The 13437-nt window shown below is 37.4% G+C and overlaps 1 protein-coding gene across 7 annotated transcripts in view; it reads right to left on the minus strand.

The window, feature by feature from the left end:
- The window catches only part of BICD1 (BICD cargo adaptor 1), a 266844-nt gene that overhangs the window by 147995 nt on the left and 105412 nt on the right, over positions 1 to 13437 (minus strand). For all 7 annotated transcript variants that reach the window (XM_040488474.1, XM_040488480.1, XM_040488476.1 and 4 more), the window contains exon 2: positions 7437 to 7649. In XM_040488474.1, coding sequence (XP_040344408.1) covers positions 7437 to 7649 — 213 coding nt within the window. The remainder of the gene's footprint in view (positions 1 to 7436; positions 7650 to 13437) is intronic.

Here is a 13437-nt window from a genome sequence, read left to right on the forward strand (position 1 = left end):
GTATATCCAAAGGCTAGAAATGTGGCCAGCTGGTGAAAATTATAGGGTGTCAACTGTTCATTTAATAAAAAAGGGCAGTTCAACAATTAGAACTGCCAAACAACAGGACGGGCAGCCTTGTAAAGAAGTTGTAAGACAGGGAGAAAATAATAATTTAGCAACTCTGGGCATTTTGCACAGGACCTCTATGTTAGTATTATCACCTCCACATTGGGATTAGGGAAGCGAAGCTTAGAGAACAAAAGCAATTTTTCAACACCACATAGTTGGTAAGTGGCCCACCTCAAATTCAAACCTAGGAATGTGTAACTTCCAAAGCATGTTCTTTCAGTTCATGTCAACAAACATTTTTTAATGTCTGCTTTTGGCAAGACACTGTGCTGGGTGCTGGAGATTCAAAGATAAATGACAGACAAAAGAAAGCCCCTTCCTTGTAAGGACTCACAGTTTATCTTCTCCATAGTGCTGGAAATGTCTGAATAAAGGCTACATTGACCATGTAGAGATATTGGAAAAAGAATTGTTGAACTAGGAATAGTCTTTACCAAATAATCACTAAAAGCCTTCCTGCCCTAAAAGTTTGTAGATATGGATTCTTAATGGTAGATTAGATGTATTCCTAAAATGTTGGCATCATAGGTTCCTGGAAATTAAGCCACTGGTATATCATGAAATTTGGTGTATAACAATGAAGGAAAATAGTAAGAGTTTCAAATGTAATAAAAGTCATATGGATTAAGCAGCTTTTAAAATATAAAATGGCACACTAAAAACCAAAAAAATCCCTAGGAATAAACCTAACCAAAGAGGTGAAAACTCTATACACTGAAAACTACAGAAAGCTTATGAAAGACATTGAGGAAGACACACAAAAAAAATGGAAAAATATCCCATGCTCCTGGATTGGAAAAACAAGTGTTTTTAAAATGTCAATACCACCCAAAGCAATCTATGTATTCAATGCAATCCCTCTCAAAACAACACCAGCATTCTTCACAGAGCTAGAACAAACAGTCCTAAAATTTGTATAGAACCAGAAAAGACCCCAAATAGCCAAAGCAATCCTGAAAAAGAAAACCAAAGCTGGAGGCATCACCATTCCAGACTATAAGATGTATTACAAAGCTGTAATCATCAAGACAGTATGGTACTGGCACAAAAACAGACATTCGGATCAATGGAACAGAACAGAGAACCCAAAAATGGACCCACAAACGTATGGCCAAGTAATCTTTGATGAAGCAGGAAAGAATATCCAATGGAATAAAGACAGTCTCTTCAGCAAATGGTGCTGGGAAAACTGGACAGCAACATGCAGAAAAATGAACCTGGACCACTTTCTTCACCATACACAAAAATAAACTCAAAATGGATGAAAAACCTAAATGTAAGACAGGAAGCCATCAAAATCCTACAGGTGAAAACAGGCAAAAATCTCTTTGACCTTGGCCACAGCAACTTTTTACTCAACATGCCTCCAGAGGCAAGAGAAACAAAAGCAAAAATGAACTATTGGGACCTCATCAAGATAAAAAGATTCTACACAGCAAAGGAAACGATCATCAAAACTAAAAGGCAACCGATGGAATGGGAGAAGATATTTGCAAATGACATATCAGATAAAGGGTTAGTATCCAAAATCTATAAAGAACTTATCCAACTCAACACCCAAAAAACAAATAATCCAGTAAAGACTTGGGCAGAAGACATGAATAGACACTTCTCCAAAAAAAGACATCCAGATGGCCAACTGACACATGAAAAAATGCTCCACATCACTCAACATCACACAGTGAGATACCATCCTCACAGCAGTCAGAATGGCTACAATTAACAATGCAAGCAACAACAGATGTTGGAGAGGATGTGGAGAAAGAGGATCTCTTTTGCACTACTGGGGGGAATGCAAACTGGTGCAGCCACTCTGGATAACAGTGTGGAGGTTCCTCAAAAAATTAAAAATAGAACTACCCTATGACCCAGCAATTGCACTACTAGGTATTTATCCAAGGGATTCAGGTGTTCTGTTTCAAAGAGGCACACACACCACAGTGCTTATAGCAGCATTATTGACAATAGCCAAAGTATGGAAAGAGCCCAAAATGTCCATTGACAGATGAATGGATAAAGAAGATGATACACACACACACACACACACACACACACAATGGAGTATTACTCAGCAATCAAAAAGAATGAAATCTTGCCATTTGCAATGATGTGGATAGAACTAGAGGGTATTATGCTAAGCGAAATTAGAGAAAAACAAAGATCATATGACTTCATTCATGTGAGGACTTTAAGATACAAAACTGATGAACATAAGGGAAAGGAAGCAAAAATGATATAAAAACAAGGAGGGAAACAAAACATGAGACTCTTAAATACAGAGAACAAACTTGAGGATTGCTAGAGGGGTTGTGGGTGGGGAGGATGGACTAAATGGGTAAGGGGCATTAAGGAGGACACTTGTTGGGATGAGCGCTGGGTGTTATACATAGGGGATGAAGTACTGGAATCTACTCCTGAAATCATTTTCGCACTTATGCTAACTAATTTGCATGTAAATTAAAAAATAAAAAAGAAAAGGAAAAAAAAATAAAATGGCCACATCCCAAGGGGCGCCTGGGTGGCTCAGTTGGTTAGGCGACCAACTTCAGCTCAGGTCATGATCTCACAGTTTGTGAGTTCGAGCCTGGAGTCAGGCTCTGTGCTGACAGCTCAGAGCCTGGAGCCTACTTCAGATTCTGTGTCTTCCCCTCTCTCTGCCCCTCCCCTGCTCATGCTCTGTGTCTCTCAATAATAAATAAATGTTAACAAAAAAAATTATTTAAAAAAATGGCCACATCACAAAACTAATAATAATATTCCAGTAAGTTACAAATTTAGTTAATGTACTAAAGCTTCATATATTTTGCTAGAAATTTCATTAGCGTGAGGCAAGACTGAGAGGAGGGAAACCTGTGCTCTTGGCAGTATAGTGACACGACAGACACAGTCTAGATGAGAGCGACAGTTTCTGAGTTCCAATCCTGGCTTGTCACTTACTACTCACATGCTTTGGACAAGTTATGTGACATCTCTGTGATTTACGTGCCCTGTCAGAAAATGAAATGATATAATAGAATCTACCTCAACAGGGTGTTATAAGGATTCAGCAAGTTAATCCCTGTAAAGAATTTAGAACAGTGCCTGGCATATTATCTGGCAGTCAATGTTAAGTTATTTGCATTTTAAAGTATAGGTTTAATCTCTATTAAGGTCAATAATCCATTTTATAACTCCAGTCTTCTGCATTCTACCTGAAGGGTTCTATCTCCCATAACATCTCTTTTTCACATATACACCAATTCTGGTTAGGAATACCGGTAAAAGTGCATTGTATGCTTCGTAAAATATTGCAGTAAATTCTGACTTACCTTACTAACAACTGAGAGTATTCAGTATTATTAGAAGTTTCATTATCCTGTTTTATGATTTTATCAATGTGGATTTTACTTTAATACAAAGTTTGTTCAAATAAACCTATTTAGGCTATCGTCTACATGTTACACCTATAGGTTGGAGAGAGAAAAATGAAAATCAAATTTGTTTACTAAATATTTGCTTAGGCACTATAGTAACCTGTTCTCTTTAAGCTCTCACCAAAATGATGCTGATCAAGGCAACCCAAGGGTTTTTTTACTGGCCCTGTAGGATTAACCCCTATTTTGGTTCTTTAGTTGGGGTGATATTTTTTCTTTATGCTCTCTATACTTCAAAAAATTTGTTAAAGCAGCTTACCATTAAAGACACACATACAATCAGGATGATAAAAATGGGAAGAATTATATGAAAAATCTGAGTTTTTACAGTTAAATATAGTCCTGGAGCTTCTTAACAACCAAAGCAGAAAAAAAAGCATACTGTAATTCCTACTGCCTGATTCATATCTCAACAGAAAGAATTTTCAAGGTAATAAATTCAAAGAGGTATTTAGCTGATGTTTCTTTGACCTAAGAATATAGATCAACATAATAAGGGATATTTTCAACAATGTTTTTATGGAGGATGCAGAAAATTTTTAATGATAACAGTTTGTTTAATATGTACTGTATTTACTATATGATAAAATATGCTTCTACAAATACCATGAATATAATTGTAAAACTTTTAGCAGAGCTGAGACTAGAATATTAATTTTCTAATACCTAGTTCAGAAAATGTTCTATTTTTTTCTACTATATTATCCTATATCTACCATATATGGAAGAGAATTTGACCATGGAATTACACATGTATACAAACATGTGTCAAGCTTCTATAATACACATGCAACATTTACAGACACACACATCTTGGCCAGTACCAACAATCCTACTGAAATAAGAGATGAGTAAATAAATGAGTAAATAGTTTACTGCCAGTAAATAAATGTGATTCCATCAATTAAATTCACATAGCATCTGTCAAGCTGATGATTTACTACATCTTGTGTTGGTTATCCTTCTGTATTTCCCATGGCCCATCAGGTTATGATTTTTTGTTTTATGATCTCTCTTCCAATCATTATGCATCATTCCATGCTCAGAGTACAAAAATAAAAAAATAAAATTGAGCGTACAATAAAAACAAATCTGGGATTTCAATTTAACACCAGACATCAAAAGTCTATGTCAATACAAACTCCCAGTTAGAAAATAAATGTCATGGGGATATAATGTACAGCATGGTGACTATAATTAATAATACGGTATTATATATTTGCTAAGAGAACAAATCTTAACAAATTTTTTCATCACATGAAAAAAAAATTTTTTTAACTATGTAAGGTGATGGACATTAACTAGACCTATTGTGGTGATCATTTCACAATATAAACATCAAATCATTACCCTGTATCAATCATTGTATAAATATCAATCATTATGCTGTATACCTGAAACTAACATGTTGTATGCCAATTATATCTCAATAAAAAAGTTTATATCAATATACCAAAAAATAGAATTTATTCCTTTTCTTCTTTTACAAATGTACTCAGCTCTAAATGCTAATAATTTTACTAGGTACTTGAAAACATGAGGCCTGGATGAAAACCTGCAGGCCTCCAAATATAGTAATACCAGTAGCTTCCAGCCCATCAGAAAGAACACCAACAAATATCTTGTTGGCACACTTAGAAGAACAGGAAATTGACAACTGGGTTTTTTTTTCTTTTCATTAACTAATAAACCTGAATGAATACACTCATAGGCTAGATTGCCTTATGTATATTTTAGATTAAAAAATACATAAATTTGGATATAGCAAGTTATTCTCTTGCTGCAAATCAACTATTGTATAGAAATAGAGGATTATAACCCAGTGATTCATTCAGCAATTCCCCAAATTGTGAGCCGTATGATTATGATACTCCTTTCCCTAATTTGGGGCCAGCCAAAAAGTTTAAATTAGTGGTTCTTAATGCATGGTCTCCAGGGCAGCAGCCACAGCATCACCTGCTGTGAAACTGTAAGAAGTGCAAATTAATTGCGTTCCACCAAGACCTCCAGAATCAGAACTCCTGAGGGTGGGGCCAGGGGTCATGTTTTGATGTGTTTTCTAGGTGACTCTGATACTCACTAAAATTTGAAAACTGATCTGAATGAATGGCTCCTCAAATTTTTTTTCTTTGCTCCCTCAATTCATTCATAACTTATACCTTCACTCTTCAGTACCGACTCCCACTGGTGATCGTAAATCTACTCCCTGGAGACTCCACTCAAGCGCAGCTTGTAGTGAGGATGCTTGGTCAATCACCACTGCAATGCCTCCACAGAGAAACATCTGTGGATTTTCTGCCCTTCCCCAACCCTCACTGCTTGTTCCTCAGCTCTAGCTGCTGTGCACAGTGAGGGTGTGTGGCTTTCAGAGGATCCATCCAATTAGCAATTGAGACCGCTTGACTCACTGGCCATGGGAATTCTCCACAAACCAACTGCCTGTGTGTGCCCATGGCCCCGTGTTGCCTGTGTCACACTGCATCTGCCAACTTGCCACGTGAACCTGCTGCTCCACGTAAGCCCCTGGTGGATGTTCAGGGACTCACTTGATCCAGGATGGTAGCCTGTAGCACTACATGATCTTGGGTCCACTTCTGTAGTGGACACCTGTTTCACAGGGAAGCCTGGGGCTGAAAGGGTGAATGGCAATTCCTTAGGAAGAGCAGGGTCTGCTACCATAAAGGGTAAGTAAGTGATGGCCCAAACCCAACACTGATAGATGCATCATATAAAGAACTAGAGAGGAGCTTTGTTTTTAACCTTCACTTGCATTGGAGGAAAAGGAGGCAGGGTATCTTGAAAACTGTCTCATGTTCTTCTCAGTACCCAGCACTAATTTCCACTTGGTCGACCCTTTCTTGGTCTCTAGAAATCATATTACTATTCTTGGGCATGTCCAAAGAGAATGAGCTAGGTAAAGCAGAAACCTTACTGTAATATGCATTTAGTTCACTGTAACATGGACGTGTGGAAATGCAAATTATTTATTAAATGCCAACAAATTTAGGACAATTTACATCTCTATTTACAAAACTCTATTTGTAATGTCACTAATTTCAGGAGAAAAACATCAGTGTGTTATTTCTCTTGTATTTTACAATATTTAACAATTCTTTCATTCTACCCTTTTACATTACTAAAACTGAAAAGCCCACTTGGTTCATCATTCTCTTCTGCACTGGTATAAGAATTCGAGGACATCTGTACCTCCTCTATAGCATTCACATCCAAAAATGGAGTGAATGACTTAATATGAAGTTTCCAAAAATGCTCTTAAAAGGGTGTGGTAGATTAAGCTGTTCCCAATATCCCCCCTCCACTAAAGAATGACTCTGCCACTCTGAAAATGATCTGGCACGTGATGCTGCCATGGAAAAGCTGAAGAGAGTGAGTCCAGAAGGCCCAGCAACTGAGGAAGGCTCCCAGACCTAATTCATACCAGCTGTAATCTGCTGCCTTCTCTACAGCCAAAAAAATAGTTTATGGCTCTGCATTGTCAGACTCTACGACCCCACAGACACTCCCCTGGGGTCTCACTCCCCAGTGAGAAGAGTCCTGAGCCAACACGACTGTCATTTTGAATTAGTGCTGACACAGAGCATCACAGCCAGCTTTTTCTCCACCTTGTATTAAAACAGGTAAAGGGGAGAGGAAGTGCTAAGGTCACAATATTTTTTAAAAACCTTTGCAGAAAAGCAAGGCCAATTCCCAACTACTCGATAAATGGACTTCCAATTCTCAACAAACAAGAAGACAAAAAAGCTCATCTCAGAACAGGCTGTCATCTCACTAAACAAGAAAAATCACTAGCATCAGTATTATGTGCTTTGTGTGTTTTATTCCTCTCTCCTAGAAAGAATTTTATCTTATTTCTCTCTCCCACAAATCTCTCACAGGGAGTTGGCTGTTTACCTCCTTCAGATCCTGCACGACAGCCGTGAGCCTCTCATTTTCTGCCTGAACGTTAGTGACCACAGCCCGGCTCTGTTTCAGTTCGTTCTGCATCTCCAAGATCTTCCCCAGATAGTAAGCTTCCTTCGATGCAGACTCTTGCAGAAGTGTTTCCTCCCGGGTCTCTCCATCCTCAGCAACCTTCCGGTGGATGGAGAAGGACTGCCCAAATGCCTGCAGAGTATGTGAAAAGAAAAAGAGTGCCCGATGAAATGCACCACAGCACTATTTAAACAAACTCTGGGAAATGTTTGGTTTTTCGTATTTTTAGAAAAGCTACTCTACAAGACTTCTGGGAGCAAAACAATACATTTTATGCAACAGTCTAACTGCTCTCACTGATACTTGAAATAATTCACTCAATTAGTAAGGGGAAAGAAAATTTTTAAATGTCTTGCTAAAAATATATATAATGACTTAAAGAAAACCTGAAAAACACTGCTTGTTTTATGTTACAATTTTCTTAAACCAAGCCTATTAAGGAGCAGACAGTTCAGTGCTAACGAGGCCAACAAAATTCAGATTCTCACTCTCATTCTAGAAAACAATCCCAAAATTATTTTTCAAGGAAGAAAATAATAGTTTCATTAGCTTTCGAATACATTAGTGGTAAGAATATACCAATTAGGAACAGCACCCTGAAGAGAGGAAATCCCCAAACAGCATTCAAATTGCACACTACTAAACACACGCACACACACACACACACACACACACACACACACACAAAATAACTGTAATCACTGTGTAAGAAGATATGTATCTACATATACAGAATAAAAAAGAAATACAGAATAAACCAGAAACTAATGATACTGGTAAGCCACAGAGGGTGAGTGAGAGCAGCAGGAAGGAAAAGTGATATAAGGGATGAGGGATACTCACTTTCCTGGGCACACCTTTTCATATAGCCCTGATTCTCACAACTCTAGTAATGTTTCACACACCTTCCAAATAGTAACTAAAACCAGTGACCCCATGTGGAACACAAAAAGTTACCAATGTTCCTAGCTGTACTACAAATGAACAACTTAACCATACTGAGAGGAGTGGAGAGATAATTTTGGAAATCAGTGTATTTGCTGTATACTGTAAAGCTAAATACAAAAAGAACTGTACCCAACTACTATAGTCAAGCTAGTAAATTCTCACAGGGATTATGGGATCACAATTCTAAAAACTTCTTTATACGTACACTTGGGTTGAGCAAATAAATAACTGTATTATCGATAATGGAAGCCAGGTTTCTCACTGTTGGAGAAAGTTACAAATAAGGAAAGGGAGACTTCTGGAAGAAAACTGGTGGCACTGTGTTGTAATTAGAAGCATCAGGGTGAACGTACAGTCTTTAATAGGTAAATAAATATTCACAGATGAACAGATGGAGAGAGACATTTATGCATGTGCATACACATGCACATATTTCCTAACTCTGCCCTCTGAGAGGCGCAGTAGCAAGGACATCTCAGCAGCCAAGAACATACCTGCACCCAAATTTTGTTTCTACATATCAATCTCCAATTAAAAGAATTAGGGCTCGGGGGGCGCCTGGGTGGCTCAGTCAGTTAAGTGTCCTACTTCGGCTCAGGTCATGATCTCATGGTCCATGCGTTCAAACCCTACATCAGGCTCTGTGCTGACAGCTCAGAGCCTGGAGCCTGCTTCAGATTCTGTGTCTCCCTCTCTCTCTGCCCCTCCCCCGCTCACTCTCTCAAAAATAAATAAACGTTTAAAATTTTTTTAAAAAAAGAAAAGATTTAGGGCTCGGGGCACTTGGGTGGCTCAAGTGAGCATCCAACTTCGGCTCAGGTCATGATATCACAGTTCACGACTTTGAGCCCCGCATCAGGCTCTGTGCTGACAGCTCAGAGCCTACTCTGGATCCTCTGTACCTCCCTCTCTCTGCCCCTCCCCCGCTCACGCTCTCTCAAAAATGAATAAACATTAAAATAAATAAGTAAATAAAAGAACTAGGGCTCTTTGGAGAAATAACCCATTCTTGACCTAGAGCAAAATGAATTTCATACATCTTGTGGTGCCAAAGAGTAAGTAACAAAATGCTTTCAAAAAATGATAGGGATCTGTCAAAGGACACAAGAGCTTACCAGAAGGGGCTCCCAATGGCCAAATCTGGGATAATTTGGTCAATAAAATAAATAATTACAGTAATGAATTATAATTCATAGAATAATACAGTCATGAGTCCACATTGATAAAATAACTGAATAAATGAGGGAAGAAGGAATTGCTCTTCCTTATAGTAGAACTCTAATTTTTAGGTGTAGTAGGAATGGTGGAGATAAAATATATCATCATTTGGCAAACACCAAGTAATCATTGTTGCAGGCAAAAATGATCAATGGAATATAAAATTCATAGGCCAAAAGTATGATGAGAAACAGGATATTTGCATAGTCTTAAAGTATCTTCTCCCATGATACTTATAAATTCCACTTGGAAAAATGGGAAACTTGCAGTGGAGAATCCTGATCACCTTATGTGACCAAAAGTTAGATCAGCAGCCATGAAACATACTGACATCATGTACTCTCTAATATAACACAATAAGAGGGGACGGCATCTCTTCTGTGGTATTCTTGCCAAAAACATATAAGCCAATTCTTATCATAAGAATGCATCAAACAAACCATAACTGGAGGACATTCCACAAAAGTATTGGCCAGGACTCTTGAAAAGTATTAAGTTCCATAAAAATAAGTAAAGACACCTCTAGACTAGGTGAGACTAAGAAAACATGACAATAAAATGCTATGTGGGAGTTTGGATTGGATCCTAGACCTGAAAAAAGACATTAGTAGGGCAACTGGCAAAAATGAAATAAATTCTTTATATTGGTTAATAATATTGTATCAAGGCAAATTTCTGGTTTCCATAATTTTTCTATGGTTTTGTACGATGTTAACATTTGGGGAATTCAGTGTAGTATTTTTGGAGTTTTTTATATGTCTAGAGTTATTTCAAAATGAAAAGTTACATAAATAGGTATAGTTTCTACCCTAAAGAATTTGGTAGATCTGATAAAATAGTGGCATAAAGAATTATGAAGAATAAATGTACTTGAGGGGTCCCTGGGTAGCTCAATCAGTTATGCATCCAACTTCAGCTCAGGTCATGATCTTGCATTTTGTGAGTTTGAGCCCCGCGTTGTACTTTGTGCGTACAGCTCAGAGACTGGAACCCACCTTGGATTTTGTGTCTCCCTCTCTCTCTGCTCCTCCCCCTCTTGTGTGCCCTTTCTCTCTCTCAAAAATAAATAAACATTGAAAAAATTTTTAAAAAAAGAATACATGTACTTCAACACCAACGGAATACTATATTTAATTAGAAGTACTTTGGGTATTTACCCAAAGAACACAAAAACACTAATTCAAAAAAATATATTCACCCTTATATTTATTGCATTATTATTTACAATAGCCAAGATACAAAAGCAACCCAAGTATCCATCAATAGATGAATGGATAAGAAAGATGTGGTATACACACACACATGCACACACATATACACACACTGGAATATTACTCAGTCATAAAAAAGAATGAGATTTTGCCATTTATGACAACATGGATGGACTTACAAGACATTATGTTACGTGAAATGAGTCAGATAGAGAAAGACAAATACCATATGATTTCCTTATATGTGGCATCTCAAAAACAAAACAAAACAAACAAAAAGCAGAAACAGACCCATAAATACGGAGAAGATACTGATGGTTGCCAGAGGGAGGGGAGTGGGGGTATGGACAAAATGGGCGAAGGGGAGTGGGAGACAAAGTCTTCCAGTTATGGAATGAGTAAGTCACCGGGATGAAAGGTACAGCATGGGGCATACAGTCAATGGTACTGTAATAGCATTATACGGTGACAGATGGTAGCTACACTTGTGATAACCACAGCATAATATATAAAGTTACTGACTATGTTGTACACCTGAAACTAACGTAACACTGTATGTCAACTATGCTTTAATTAAAAAAAATAGTACTGAGGCTTTATTATGTATGTAATGCAATTTTGTTCTGAAATTTAAAATGTCGTAAAATTATGCTGCTGGACTTCATACAGGCTGGAGTTAATCTGGAAAATTGTTTGACATCATTACAAACCTGAAGGCAGAAAAGGTGTGTGTTGATCCATTACAAGGGAAATCGTTAAAACTTAGGAGGAGACAGTATGATTTCATTATTTCAAAGACTCTTCTTCAAATTATACTCATAGAACAGAAATTTTAAAAAATAATAACCTGCAAAACTATGTCTCAGTAAACTATCTTCTTTAGAATTTCTACATAGATCAAAATCAAAAGATGGTTCCTAAGCATCAACTGAGAAGGAAACATTCCAGTATGGACAGATGGACGTTCATCTGCACAGAGTGGAACATTCATTTTGGTGTTTGGCTTGTTAAGTCTCCAAACAGAAATAAACTCTTATTTGAGTAGCCAAATTTCTAGATGTAGTAATAAACATACAGACTCATGAGCAGATGAAAAATTATCTTCAGAGGTGATGTTTACTTTGCTTTTCCATCAGTAGTGGTCAAATTCTGTGAGGGCAATTCTGAATTCATTACCCATTAGAAAGCCTTTGGAGGGGAGAGGTCTGACAGCACACTTCCCCATGGTGACCTGGTGAAGTCTTCACCTACCTTCCCCCTAGCAAAGGAACCCTGACTACACAGTTAGGTATTAGTAAAATTTATAATTAGCATTAACTGTGTCAAGCACCTCAGCTACCTTCTTTTTTACAACCTATTTTTCCACTTCTTCATAATAGAAAACTGCCAGAGGACATATTCTTTACTCTTCCTGAGTAAAATCAATAGACTTATTAGGCACTCAAAAATGGGGGTCATATTATTCTCAGTACGTAAGCAATGCTCTCTTGGTAGCTGAAACAAACCCTAAAGTCTTAACAGCAAGTGACTGTGCCTCTCCACCCCTGACATAAAGTTTTAAAAATTATACTCTGGGTCCAACACCAAAGGGGATAAAATTTTTCAGATATATACATAGAACAGATTTCAAAAAAGAATCAAGAACTGAAATTGCAAATATAAACATTTTGATGACTCTTTACATTTACTGCAGCTCAGAACCTTAACTGAACATATGGGCTTCCAAAGTTAGTCATTATTTTAATGAAGAACTTGGCCCTTCATTGGACCTGATTTAAAAACCAGTGAAAGTATGCAAGGTTATCCAAGGACATTAACCATGGTGTTTCTCAACTGAAATAGAAAAATAATAGCAGTGCTGCATAGGCTACAGAAGCCCCATGATCTACATTTGCAAATGCACTGAGTGCTAACACTACTCAGAAAATACCTGCAATTTAGAAAGGAAGAAAAAAGGAGAAAACACTCCTACTTTACCTAATTCCTAACTGTCAGTAACTACAATGGGATGGGATACCAGCTGACATCTATCATTTGGTTAATTGTCAAAGTGCATTCATCAGACCTGTCTGGCTCTGCCAGGTAGCTTCCTCCTCCATCACTACTCCAAGTATATCCCGACAAAGCTGGACCCAAGAGAAGACAATCTTCTCAAGGCCATTGAAGCTGTATCCTTGGCAGAAATCACAAAACTAGCTTCGTGGTCTATGTATATAGGTAAACCCAGGGTAGTCATGCCTCTAGTTATCTTTCAGACAGCAAATACTTTTATGTACTGCAATCATTTCATGGGTAATTTTCATTTGAAATTAATTCAGGTAAATTGATATTTCTATACAATTTTGGAATGTATTAGGATTTAATTGTAGAATATTATCTTCATATATTCCATTACAATGGAATCACAGTTGCTTTCAATTACATACCAATGGAAGTCCAGTTAGCTACAAAATAGTTTTTTCCTTTCTCATCCTACTCACATGACTTCTTAACCTAAAGAGAACTGATATTTTTTACCTTCATGTTCAGGACAATACACTAGC

This window comes from Herpailurus yagouaroundi, unplaced genomic scaffold, assembly GCF_014898765.1.
Source record: "Herpailurus yagouaroundi ecotype Mexico unplaced genomic scaffold, PumYag 166, whole genome shotgun sequence".
NCBI classification, from domain to species: Eukaryota; Metazoa; Chordata; class Mammalia; order Carnivora; family Felidae; genus Herpailurus; species Herpailurus yagouaroundi.